At 39.2% G+C, this 13334-nt stretch overlaps 1 protein-coding gene across 3 annotated transcripts in view; it reads right to left on the bottom strand.

Moving 5' to 3' along the window:
* The window catches only part of ptpn11a (protein tyrosine phosphatase non-receptor type 11a), a 26171-nt gene that overhangs the window by 10881 nt on the left and 1956 nt on the right, over nucleotides 1–13334 (bottom strand). For all 3 annotated transcript variants that reach the window (XM_032539164.1, XM_032539163.1, XM_032539162.1), the window contains exons 2-4: nucleotides 5912–6034; nucleotides 1571–1765; nucleotides 422–614 (exon numbers count right to left, since the gene is read on the bottom strand). In XM_032539164.1, the coding sequence (XP_032395055.1) occupies nucleotides 422–614; nucleotides 1571–1765; nucleotides 5912–6034 (511 nt within the window). The remainder of the gene's footprint in view (nucleotides 1–421; nucleotides 615–1570; nucleotides 1766–5911; nucleotides 6035–13334) is intronic.

The raw sequence follows: 13334 nt of genomic DNA on the forward strand, positions 1-13334 counted from the left end.
CCATGATCCCTCTCATCCTCCCCCTCCCCTCATCCTCCCCCTCCCCTCATCCTCCCCCTCCTCTCATCCTCCCCCTCTGCTGTCACAGCAACACTTCCCCTGACTTGTCATGTATATGCATCCCAAGAAAACAAATCTTTGCATCCTGGATTAAATCTGATTTCTTCGTGCAATTACTCATTAATAATCTAGTGAACATAGTGAAGTATGTACAACTGAGCAACGCTCAACCTGCTTCAGCTGAGGCCCAACATTCTTCATGAAGGAACATTTTAAACTTCATATTGCAGAGGAACTAGAAAAAAAACACGGCCCTCCTTTAAATTAATATTATCTTTGCCCTTCTGCTTGTGTTGTACTACATTTTCTTTTGGTTTAATGTAGGAAGGCAGGAAAACCCGGTTCTGAGGAGTGTGTTTACCTGGCAGCGGATCATGACATGAGTGACTTTGGGTTTGCTGTCACTGCTGTCCGTCTTGTCGTCTCCCGTCCGGACAGACAGAACAAAGTCCCCGGGGTGGCTCTGGCTCTCTCTCACCAGGAAGCTGCCGTTCTTCCCTTTCTCCGTCAGCAGCTTCTCGGCCTCCCGGCCCGACAAGTGGCCGTGGAACCACCTGGTAAAAGGACACACACACAAAAACCTGTTTCCACCCGACTGATCTCGCCGTCACACCCCGACAAGACGAGTGCAGATGTGAGTCGTGCATGCGACACTTTGCGACAAGTAGCCTACAAGATGCTAACGAGAGACTTCTGTAACGTAATGTATCCTTTATTAGTCCCACAAAGGGAAATTATTACAATACAATACAGCAAAAATGGACCTACTTAATAAAGTTGGTTCACTGCTGGCTCCAAGTTAGCATCAAACACAATAAAGGCTGTTAGTTGAATGGTGTTTTGAGCTAACGTTAGCAATCAAACTATCATAGATAGCTACAACTCACATCTGCACTTGACTTACATCGTGGGGTGACCCTCACTAAGAAAAAACTAAATCTTTAAACTTTTTTTGTTTGTTTTTTCTCTTATTTATAGGTTTCAACTCAAGTCAAACTTGTTTGTCCCCAGAGGGGCAGTTTGTTTTGCGCCTGTACCCTCTGGAGAAAAGAGCCATGTACAATTTCCTTTCTTAAGGAGAAGAGTAAATATGAAATCTGCATATCAATACCTCCGAGAACGTGTACTGAATGGAGCTGGTTTTAATGTCGAAATATAGCTACAAAAGATGTTTTGCTGTGAGTTGCATCCGTCAGTTCCTCACAGCTGCAACTAAATATTGCCAAGACAGACTCTTACAATAGGTCTTCGTCTATATATTAACATAACAATTTTACAAATATGTGTTGTTTTCAGGCCCCAAACAGTTAATCTTCAGGTAATAACGTCTAATTTTCAATGGCAACCCTGTCTGCTTGATACAAACAATCTATCTTAATTATGCTTTGTAATTCCTTCAAACTGACCATCACACACTTTCGTAATTTATAAATCAAATCAATCCAAACTCATCATTTCTAAGACAGCAAACATCCCGACAAAAGCGACAACATCTAGCTCCATCGCTCACCTCTCGGACGTGGGGTCCGCACAGTTGAGTGGATACTTGAGCTCAATGACATCTCCGTTTTTCTCCTTCAGTTGGCCGTGATGCTCCATGTAATACTGCACCAGCTCGGCCAGAGTGGCAAACTTCTCCCCCCCATAAAGGTCATAGTAGTCTCCTGTGTTCTGGATCTTAATGTGGGTGACCGCTCCATTTCGCCTGCAGAAAAAAATGAAACGATTATTTTGAGAAAAGCTGCTGTAAGGGGGCCACAACATTATCGTCTTCACCAGGGACACAAACCTAGCGCTGTGCAATCCATCGATTTTGCACGTGACATTTTGCAAGTAAATTCTTATTTTGTCTTCTGAATTTGATTTTAAAAGAAGTTTAAACTGAAAAAGTATGAAGGGAAAAGTTACAGTTCAAGGTGTTTCCCCCGTTTTTTAACCCTCATGTTGTCCTCGGGTCAAATTGACCCGTTTGGGTCTTATTCAATTTTATAGCATTTGAAAAACAAATGGAAGTGTTTTTGAAATAGTATTGAGTAAAAGTTGACATATTCCAGTCTGTGATTATCCATCAACATCCATTCCTTTAATTTTAGCCTCAATAATTCCTAATTTCTGCTGTTTTTTAAACTCAAACATTAGGAATAATTTCCTATAAATGAGAGTTTATTGACCATAAATCCCAAAAATAACTGTAAAACTAAAGTTAATGCTTTAGTGTTAGTGTTGAAAAAGGGGACAAAAAACGTAACAAAACCTTAAAAGCCTCAACAAAAGTGCTGATTTTTTTGACGGGAAGACAACACAGGGGTTAATTTCAATAAATGCAACATCTTTCCAAAAGTCAATGTGTCATTGTGTTAAATAATCGTGACTTCAATATTGACCAAAATAACCGAGATTAGGATACTTTCCATAATAGATCAGCCCTAAAACAGACTCCAACCGGAAGCTAAGTAAACAAGCCACTACATAACGTATCTTCTCATAGAGGTCCTGGCCTGTGCTTGTAATGGTCTGTGTTTGGGATGTTTCTGGGTCTCAGCCTGTGATCTCTGGGTGGGTGGACCCCACACATGCTCACATCCAAGAGGAAGCTACAAAAATGACAGACAGCACTGGAAAAAAATGCAAATACAGCGAGGGCGAACGGCCAAAGATATCTCATTCAGTTAAATGTGGAAGACTCTAAATATATCAGCACTGAAGTCATAATGACCTCATATCTTGACGTTAAAAAGGACTAAAAACATCCCACTGGGCTTGATCAACATAAAACTTTATAAGTGCATCTTGTAATGAAATGATTTGTTGATAGAGATGATCTGCAACTACTTCATAATAGATTCTCATTTTTAAAGCACACATGCCAAACATTACAAAGCTCCTCAAAAGTGAAGATTTGCTTCTTTTTCCTTTGTCCAATGGTGAGAGTTTAAACTGAATACATTTGTCAGCCATTCATGACAGAATACATAACGATTAACCAAGAAAATAATCCTCAGCTGAGGCCCTAACTGCATCATTATGCTGCAGCCCCCGGATGCAGAGTGCATGTATTATGATTAAAGTAAGCAAAGTTATAAATTGTATAACACAGTTACAGGCACCACATAGCTGCCATCTCTGTTATTTGCAGAAGATAAGAGACACTGAAAAAACTGAAAATATTCACAAGGCACCCGGGGTGTGTAAGACCCAAACCACATCCAGACGGGATGAACTGCGTCGAGTCATTGGAGGTGACCACCAGTGTCTCGGAAAAAGGAAAAAAGGAGAACTTGTGGCGGGCCTGAAGCTCAGCAGCATGTAACCCTGACTGACTTCTGGCTGAGCCTGGCTGAACGAGGCCAAAAAGACACAGATGTGTGCTGGTCTGAACTAGCAGCGACGAGTCTCCCTCTGGAAACGTTTGCCTTTCCATCAGAGGAGCGTGACTTTCATTTCCATATGCCGAGATGAGACACTGTGCAGCTAAAAAAATTGAGACTTGAGATAAAAATAGCAGCGGCTACATCAGCTAAAAAGCATTAATGATACGTCATCTTAAAAATGTATGACTCAACAGGCCCTGAGATAAAACCACTAACATTTTTTGTATTAATCTGGTCCTTCCTTCTTTGGATAAAGCTGGTTTTACAGTTTCAGGGATGGGGAAGTGCACGTTTGATCGGGGTTTAGGGGTCCTGCCTCAGAGAAAATGTTCTGTTTTTCAATTAAAAAAAAAAATTAAATGTAATTTTACATCATTTAGGACCATTATTTATACTACCATCTGCGTATTAAATGTTGAAAAAATATCACTGAAAACCCTGTACATGTTATAACACAGAAATTTGCAAAAAGTAAACAAATAAAACTGAGAATTTTAACACTTCAGGTCCGCAGATTTTCATTCTGGGTCCCCGCTGAAACCTGCAAATTCAGTCTGCATTCAAGACTTGGTTTAAAAGATACTATTTAAAATAAACTCAAAACCGTGGTACCATAGAAACCATGAAATAACAGCCTGGTTTATTCAAAGCCTTTCTACATGTACACAAGCAGAGGAAACAAGAATATTTAACCCTTGTACTGTCTTCACCTCCGGGACCCTCTCGTGTCCCTCGGGTCAAATTGACTTATTTGGGGTTTTAAAAAACAATTCTGAAATAAAATTTTCCTTAATAATCTATTAACAAACAGCTGAGATAACATCTATGTTTAGGGAATGCAATCAGTCTCTACTAGCACACTATTAAAAATGGAAGTGGGGTTCGTTTTTTGTCGTAAGGTTATAATTCATGTTAAAAATCAACTATGGAAACTATGGAAAAATCTAAAATAATGTTCTGAATTGAGTCAGGAATACATGTTTATCACAGCAAATAAGGCAAGGCCGTTGATTTTCAGTTTAAAAAAAAAAAAAGAGTATACTTGTCACATTTTTCTTCTTGTAAAAATGTGAAATGGGTCAATTTGACCCGGGTACTATACAAGGGTTGAAAAATAAGAAAACCCAACATTAAAACATGAGACTACTACACTAATATCTGTGGTGGTGGTGAGCTTCATTTGAACTTTAATGCATATTCGGACTAGAATCTGAGTATGACGACGTCAGGCTAGACGCACATAGTCAAAGTCAAAGTACTTTTTATTGGTCTCCCTAAGGAGAAATTTGCATTGGACACTGAGCAACTTAGCTGCAAGAGTTACAGACACAACGACAAGCACAGGGTTAAAAAACAATTAAAAAACAAATATACAATTAACATATGGGCTACTCGAGGGCCTGTGCAAATAGCAGATTTACGATTTCCTATACTAAATAAGATAAAAGCCATATTTCAAAGACAACACCAATTTCATTCATTCATCACGTCACAGATATACCTTAAAAATATTCATAGTCATACTTTCATCTCTGCTCATTAATGAGACAGGGAAAAATGAGTGCTTATACCTGTTTTATTTACACAAAGGAACCCTGAGTTCAACAGCTCTCAGGAAAGAGGTACAGGGTTCCTTTGTAGTACCATGTTGTATCCTGTAATGTATGCTAGGCCGGTTACAATTATGACAGAATTGTCTAAACGCAATTTTTATTTTTACATAATCGCCGTTTTGTTGTTTAACCGCAATTTGCCAACATTAGCTACAAAAAAAAACAAAAAAACTTTCATTTAAGAAAAGCAATATAAAGTTGTATGATAATAAAGAGGCACCATTCATTTCAATAGGCTGTGTATTTGTGTTACTACATTATCTGGGTCATATGACAGTAGTATAACCAACAGATGTATCCTGTGATTCATTCAAATGTTTATTTGAAAAAGCAAAACATAAAACCATTATGTTGTTAATCGCAATTATTTCTGTGACAACTTTTTTTTTTTTTCCTTCATCTACTCCACACACTTTCTGTATATCTTTATTATCTGTATTTATATTTTTCCATTACAAGTACTTACTTTTTCAATATTATTCATGGTCACAGGTAAATATAATTTATATTATGCTACCTACTTTTACTTTATTACATATTCAATTTAATTTTAACGTCACTTACATCGCAATATTGTTTCTTGTAACATGGCAACCGCACTTTACTTTACAAAACCTTTATTTGACGCCACTTTACTTCCAGTCTACCATCTGCTCATTGTCTGTCGTTTGCCTGTTTTTATTGTGTTATTTTTTGTTTGTTTGTTTTGCTTTTATTGAAGAAAATGCTGCTTTACCAAGGAAATTTCCCCGCTGTGGGATGAATAAAGTATCATCTAATCTAATCTAATTAAGTGAGCAGCAAAATGTGGATTTGTTCTAGCTCTAGTGTCTGCTGGACTGTGCGCTCATGCATGCCATCACTCACCGTACTGAGAGGGTAAAGTCTCCTGGATTACTCTTACTGGGTCGGGCTAAAAAGCTCCCGTCCACTCCCCGAGTGAGCAGGAGGTTTTCAGCCTCCACACCTGTGATGTTGGGGTGAAACCACCTGAAAGAGGATAAAGCAACGATCAGGCTCCGCGTGGAGGGCAAGGCTGTGTCCACAATCTGATTATTATTCACTCTCTTTCTTAAAATACTGACTAAGAAAGCTTTGTGCATGGCATATACATTACTTTCTCTAAAAAAAAAAACAATTGATAGATGGAAAAACTGAAGTTGCACTATAACTACACGTTTCAAATGTTTAAAAAGGTGCTCTAAGCGATGTCACACATTTTTTAGTCATATTCATGATACATTTTTTCACATACAGCAAACATCTCACTGTCACACTGTAAAAAACATCTCCTCACTATCTGCTAGCTGCCTGTCCCCTGAACACACTTTACATGTGTTCAGAGGACGGCAGCTAGCAGATAGTGAGGAATGTTTTTTACAGTGTGTTCAGGACAGGCAGCTAGCAGATAGTGAGTGTTTTTTACAGTGTGTTCGGGGACAGCGCAGCTAGCAATAGTGAGATGTTTTTTACAGTGTGTTCAGGGGACAGCAGCTAGCACATAGTGGAGATGTTTTTTTACAGTGTTTTCAGGGGACAGGCAGCTAGCAGATAGTGAGGAATGTTTTTTACAGTGTGTTAGGGGACGGCAGCTAGCAGATAGTGAGGAGATGTTTTTTACAGTGTGTCAGGCAGGCAGCTAGCAGATAGTGAGGATTGTTTTTACAGTGTGTTCTGGGACAGGCAGCTAGAGATAGTGAGGTGTTTTTTACAGTGGTTTCAGGGGACAGGCAGCTAGCAGATAGTGAGGAGATGTTTTTTACAGTGTTTTCTGGGGACAGGCAGCTAGCAGATAGTGAGATGTTTTTACAGTGTGTTCAGAGACAGGCAGCTAGCAGATAGTGAGATGTTTTTTTACAGTGTGTTCTGGGGACAGGCAGCTAGCAGAATGTGAAGAGATGTTTTTTACAGTGTGTTCAGGGGACAGGCAGCTAGCAGATAGTGAGAGATTTTTTTTACAGTGTGCAGGGGACAGGCAGCTAGCAGATAGTGAAGGATGTTTTTTACAGTTGTTCAGGGACAGGCAGCTAGCAGATAGTGAGAGATGTTTTTACAGTGTGTTCAGGGGCAGGCAGCTAGCAGATAGTGAGGAGATATTTTTACAGTGTTTCAGGGGACAGGCAGCTACAGAAGTGAGGAGATGTTTTTTTTACAGTGTGTTCGGGACAGGCAGCTAGCAGATAGTGAGGAGATGTTTTTTACAGTTTTCAGAGGCGGCAGTTGGCAGATAGTGAGGATGTTTTTTACAGTGTGTTCAGAGGACAGGCAGCTGGCAGATAGTGAGGAGATGTTTTTACAGTGTGTTCGGGGACGGCACTAGCAATAGTGAGATGTTTTTACAGTGTGTTCAGGGGACAGCGCTACAATAGTGAGATTTTTTTTACAGTGTGTTCAGACGGGCACTAGCAATAGTGAGATGTTTTTTTAAGTGTTTTTCAGGGACAGGCACTAGCGATAGTGAGGAGATGTTTTTTACAGTGTTCCAGGGCAGGCAGCTACAGATAGTGAAGATGTTTTTTACAGTGTGTTCAGGGGACAGGCAGCTAGCAGAAGTGAGAGATGTTTTTACAGTGTTTTCAGGGGGCAGCGCTAGCATAAGTGAGGATATTTTTTACAGTGTTTTCAGGGACAGGCAGCTAGCAGATAGTGAGGAGATTTTTTTACAGTGTGTCCAGGGACAGGCAGCTAGCAGATAGTGAGGAGATGTTTTTAGTGTGTTCTGGGACAGGCAGCTAGCAGATAGTGAGTGTTTTTTACAGTGTGTTCAGGACAGGCAGCTAGCAGATAGAGGAATTGTTTTACAGTGTGTTCTGGGGACGGCAGCTAGCAGATAGTGAGATGTTTTTACAGTGTGTTCAGAGGACAGGCAGCTAGCAGATGTGAGATGTTTTTTTACAGTGTGTTCTGGACAGGCAGCTAGCAGATAGTGAAGGATGTTTTTTACAGTGTGTTCAGGACAGGCAGCTAGCAGATGTGAGAGATTTTTTTTACATGTGTTCGGGGACAGGCAGCTAGCAGATAGTGAGGAGATTGTTTTACAGTGTGTTCAGGGGCAGGCAGCTAGCAGATAGTGAGGAGATTTTTTACAGTGTGTTCAGGGGACAGGCAGCTAGCAGATAGTGAGGGATGTTTTTTACAGTGTGTTCAGGGGACAGGCAGCTAGCAGATATGAGGAGATGTTTTTACAGTGTGTTCAGGGGACAGCAGCTAGCATAGTGAGGATGTTTTACAGTGTGTCAGGGACAGGCAGCTAGCAGATAGTGAGGAGATTTTTTACAGTGTGTTCAGGGGACAGGCAGCTAGCAGATAGTGAGGAGATGTTTTTTACAGTGTGACAGTGAGATGTTTGCTGTATGTGAAAAATGTATCATGAATATGACTAAAAATGTGTGACATCGCTTAGAGCACCTTTTTAAACATTTGAAACGTGTAGTTATAGTGCAACTTCATTTTTGCATCTATCAATTTTTTTTTTTTTAGAGAAAAATGTATATTGCCATGCACAAAGCTTTCTTAGTCAGTATTTTAAGAAAGAGAGTGAATAATAATCAGATTGTGGACACCAGCCTTGCCCTCCACGCGGAGCCTGATCGTTGCTTTATCCTCTTCTCGGTGGTTTCACCCCCAACATCACAGGTGTGGAGGCTGAAAACCTCCTGCTCACTGCGGGAGTGGACGGGAGCTTTTTAGCCCGACCCAGTAAGAGTAATCCAGGAGACTTTACCCTCTCAGTACGGTGATGATGGCATGCATGAGCGCACAGTCCAGCAGACACTAGAGCTAGAACAAATCCACATTTTGCTGCTCACTTAATTAGATTAGATTAGATGATACTTTATTCATCCCCCAGCGGGAAATTTCCTGGTAAAGCAGCATTTTTCTTCAATAAAAGCAAACAAACCAACCAAAAATAACACATAAAAACGGCCAACGACAGACAATGAGCAGATGGTAGACTGAAGTAAAGTGCGGCAAATAAAGGTTTTGTAAAGTAAAGTGCGGTTGCCAGTTACAAGAAACATATTGCGATGTAAGTGACGTTAAAATTAAATTGAATATGTAAAGTAAAATAGGTACTAATATAAATTATATTTACCTGTCCATGATATATTGAAAAAGTATTACTTGTAACTGGAAAAATTAATCAGATAATAAGATACAGAAGTGTGTGGAGTAGATGAGAAAAAAAAAAAAGTTGTCACAGAATAATTGCGATTACAACATAATGGTTTATTTTTTGCTTTTTCAATAAACATTATAATGAATCACAGGATACATCTGTTGTTATACTACGTCATATGACCCAGATAATGTAGTACACAAATACCAGCCTATTGAATGAATGTGCCTCTTTATTACATACAACTTATATTGCTTTTCTTAAATGAAAGTTGTTGTGTTTTTTTTTGTAGCTAATGTTGGCAAATTGCGGTTAAACAACAAACGGCGATTATGTAAATAAAAATTGCGTTAGACAATTCTGTATAATTGTAACCGGCCTAGCATACATTACAGGATACAACAGGGTACCAAAGGAACCCTTCCCTCTTTCTGCGAGCTGTTGACCTCAGGGTTCCTTTGTGTAAATAAAACAGGTATAGCACTCATTTTTCCCTGTCTCATTAATGAGCAGAGATGAAAGTATGACTATGAATATTTTTAAGGTATATCTGTGACGTGATGAATGAAAATTGGTGTTGTCTTTGAAATATGGCTTTTATCTTATTTAGTATAGGAAATCGTAAATCTGCTATTTGCACAGGCCCTCGAGTAGCCCATATGTTAATTGTAATTTGTTTTTAATTGTTTTTTAACCCTGTGCTTGTCGTTGTGTCTGTAACTCTTGCAGCTAGTTGCTCATGTCCAATGCAAATTTCTCCTTAGGGAAACCAATAAAAAGTACTTTGACTTTGACTATGTGCTTCTAGCCTGACGTCGTCATACTCATTCTAGTCCAATTGCATTAAAGTTCAAATGAAGCTCCCCCACCACCACAGATTATTAGTGTAGTAGTCTCATGTTTTAATGTTGGTTTTCTTATTTTTCAACCCTTGTATAGTACCCGGGTCAAATTGACCCATTTCACATTTTTACAAGAGAAAATGTGACAAGTAACTCTTTTTTTTTTAAACTGAAATCAACGGCCTTGCCTTATTGCTGTGTAAACATGTATTCCTGACTCAATTCAGAACATTATTTTAGATTTTTCCATAGTTTCCATAGTTGATTTTAACAAATTATAACCTTACGACAAAAAACGAACCCCACTTCCATTTTAATAGTGTCAGTAGAGACTGATTGCATTCCCAACACTAGATGTTATCTCACTGTTTGTTAATAGATTATTAAGGAAATTTTATTTCAGAATGTTTTTTTAAACCCCAAATAGTCATTTGACCCGAGGGACACGAGAGGGTCCCGAGGTAAGACAGTACAAGGGTTAAATATTCTTGTTTCCTCTGCTTGTGTACATGTAGAAAGCTTTGAAATAACCAGCTGTTATTTCTGGTTTCTATGGTACCACGTTTTGAGTTCTTTTAAATAGTATCTTTTAAACCAAGTCTTGAATGCAGACTGAATTGCAGGTTTCAGCGGGGCCCAGAATGAAATCTGCGACCTAAGTGTTAAAATTCTCAGTTTTATTTGTTTACTTTTTGCAAATTTCTGTGTATACATGTACAGGTTTTCAGTGATATTTTTTCAACATTTAATACGCAGATTAGTAGTAAATAATGGTCCTAAATGATGTAAAATTCTTTAATTTTTTTTTTAATTGAAAAACGAACATTTTCTCTGAGGCAGGACCCCTAAACCCTGATCAAACGGCACTTCCCCATCCCGAAACTGTAAAACCAGCTTTATCCAAGAAGGAAGGACCAGATTAATACAAAAATGTAGTGGTTTTATCTCAGGCCTGTTGAGTCATACATTTTAAGATACGTATCTTAATGCTTTTTAGCTGATGTAGCCGCTGCTATTTTATCTCAAGTCTCAATTTTTTTAGCTGCACAGTGTCTCATCTCGCCATATGAAATGAAAGTCACTCCTCTGATGGAAAGGCAAACTTTCCAGAGGAGACTCGTCGCTGCTAGTTCAGACCACACACATCTGTGTCTTTTTGGCCTCGTTCACCAGCTCAGCAGAATCAGTCAGGGTTACATGCTGCTGAGCTTCAGGCCCGCCACAAGTTCTCCTTTTTTCCTTTTCGAGACACTGGTGGTCACCTCCAATGACTCGACGCAGTTCATCCCGTCTGGATGTGGTTTGGGGTCTTACACACCCCGGTGCCTTGTGATATTTTCAGTTTTTTCAGTGTCTCTTGTCTTCTGCAAATAACAGAGATGGCGCTATGGTGCCTGTAACTGTGTTATCAATTTATAACTTTGCTTACTTTAATCATAATACATGCCTCTGCATCCGGGGCTGCAGCATAATGGCAGTTAGGGCCTCAGCTGAGGATTATTTTCTTGGTTAATCGTTATGTATTCTGTCATAATGGCTGACAAATGTATCAGTTTAAACTCTCACCATTGGACAAGAAAAAGAAGCAAATCTTCACTTTTGAGGAGCTTTGTATGTTTGGCATGTGTGCTTTAAAATGAGAATCTATTATGAAGTAGTTGCAGATCATCTCTATCAACAAATCATTTCATTACAAGATGCACTTATAAAGTTTTAGTTGATCAAGCCCAGTGGGATGTTTTTAGTCCTTTTTAACGTCAAGATATGAGGTCATTATGACTTCAGTGCTGTATATTTAGAGTCTTCCACATTTAACTGAATGAGATATCTTTGGCCGTTCGCCCTCGCTGTATTTGCATTTTTTTCCAGTGCGTCTGTCATTTTTGTAGCTTCCTCTTGGATGTGAGCATGTGTGGGGTCCACCCACCCAGAGATCACAGGCTGACCCAGAAACATCCCAACACAGCCACCTTCACAAGCACAGGCCAGGACCTCTATGAGAAGATACGTTATGTAGTGGCTTGTTTACTTAGCTTCCGGCTGGAGTCTGTTTTAGGGCTGATCTATTATGGAAAGTATCCTAACTTCGGTATTTTGGTCAATATTGAAGTCACGATTATTTAACAAATGACACATTGACTTTTGGAAAGATGTTGCATTTATTGAAATTACCCCGTGTTGTCTTCCCTCAAAAAATCAGCACTTTTTTGAGGCTTTTAAGGTTTTGTTACGTTTTTTGTCCCCTTTTTCAACACTAACACTAAGCATTAACTTTAGTTTTACAGTTATTTTTGGGATTTATGGTCAATAACACTCTCATTTATAGGAAATTATTCCTAATGTTTGAGTTAAAAGCAGAATTAGGAATTATTGAGGCAAAATTAAAGGAATGGATGTTGATTGGATAATCCAGACGGAATATGTCACTTTTACTCAATACTATTTCAAAAACACTTCCATTTTTTTTCAAATGCTATAAATTGAATAAGACCCAAACGGGTCAATTTGACCCGAGGACACATGAGGGTTAAAAAACGGGGAAACACCTTGAACTGTACTTTTCCCTTCATACTTTTCCAGTTAAACTTCTTTTAAAATCAATTCAGAAGACAAAATAAGATTTACTTGCAATGTCACGTGCAAAATCGATGGATTGCACAGCGCTAGGTTTGTGTCCCTGGTGAAGACATAATGTTGTGGCCCCTTACAGCAGCTTTTCTCAAAATAATCGTTTCATTTTTTTTCTGCAGGCGAATGAGCGGTCACCCACATTAAGATCCAGAACCACAGGAGACTACTATGACCTTTATGGGGGGGAGAAGTTTGCCACTCTGGCCGAGCTGGTGCAGTATTACATGAGCATCACGCCGCAACTGAAGGAAAAACGGAGATGTCATTGAGCTCAAGTATCCCACTCAACTGTGCGGACCCCACGTCCGGAGGTGAGCGATGGAGCTAGATGTTGTCGCTTTTGTCGGATGTTTGCTGTCTTAGAATGATGAGTTTGGATTGATTTATTTATAAATTACGAAAGTGTGTGATGGTCGTTTGAAGGAATTACAAAGCATAATTAAGATAGATTGTGTTTGTATCAAGCAGACAGGGTTGCCATTGAAAATTAGACGTTTTACCTGAAGATTAACTGTTTGGGGCCTGAAAACAACACATATTTGTAAAATTGTTATGTTAATATATAGACGAAGACCTATTGTAAGAGTCTGTCTTGGCATATTTAGTTGCAGCGTGAGGAACTGACGGATGCAACTCACAGCAAAACATCTTTTGTATCTATATTTCGACATTAAAACCACTCCTCATTCAGTACAAA

The sequence above is a fragment of the Etheostoma spectabile genome, chromosome 16 (assembly GCF_008692095.1).
Source record: "Etheostoma spectabile isolate EspeVRDwgs_2016 chromosome 16, UIUC_Espe_1.0, whole genome shotgun sequence".
In the NCBI taxonomy this organism is placed as follows: Eukaryota; Metazoa; Chordata; class Actinopteri; order Perciformes; family Percidae; genus Etheostoma; species Etheostoma spectabile.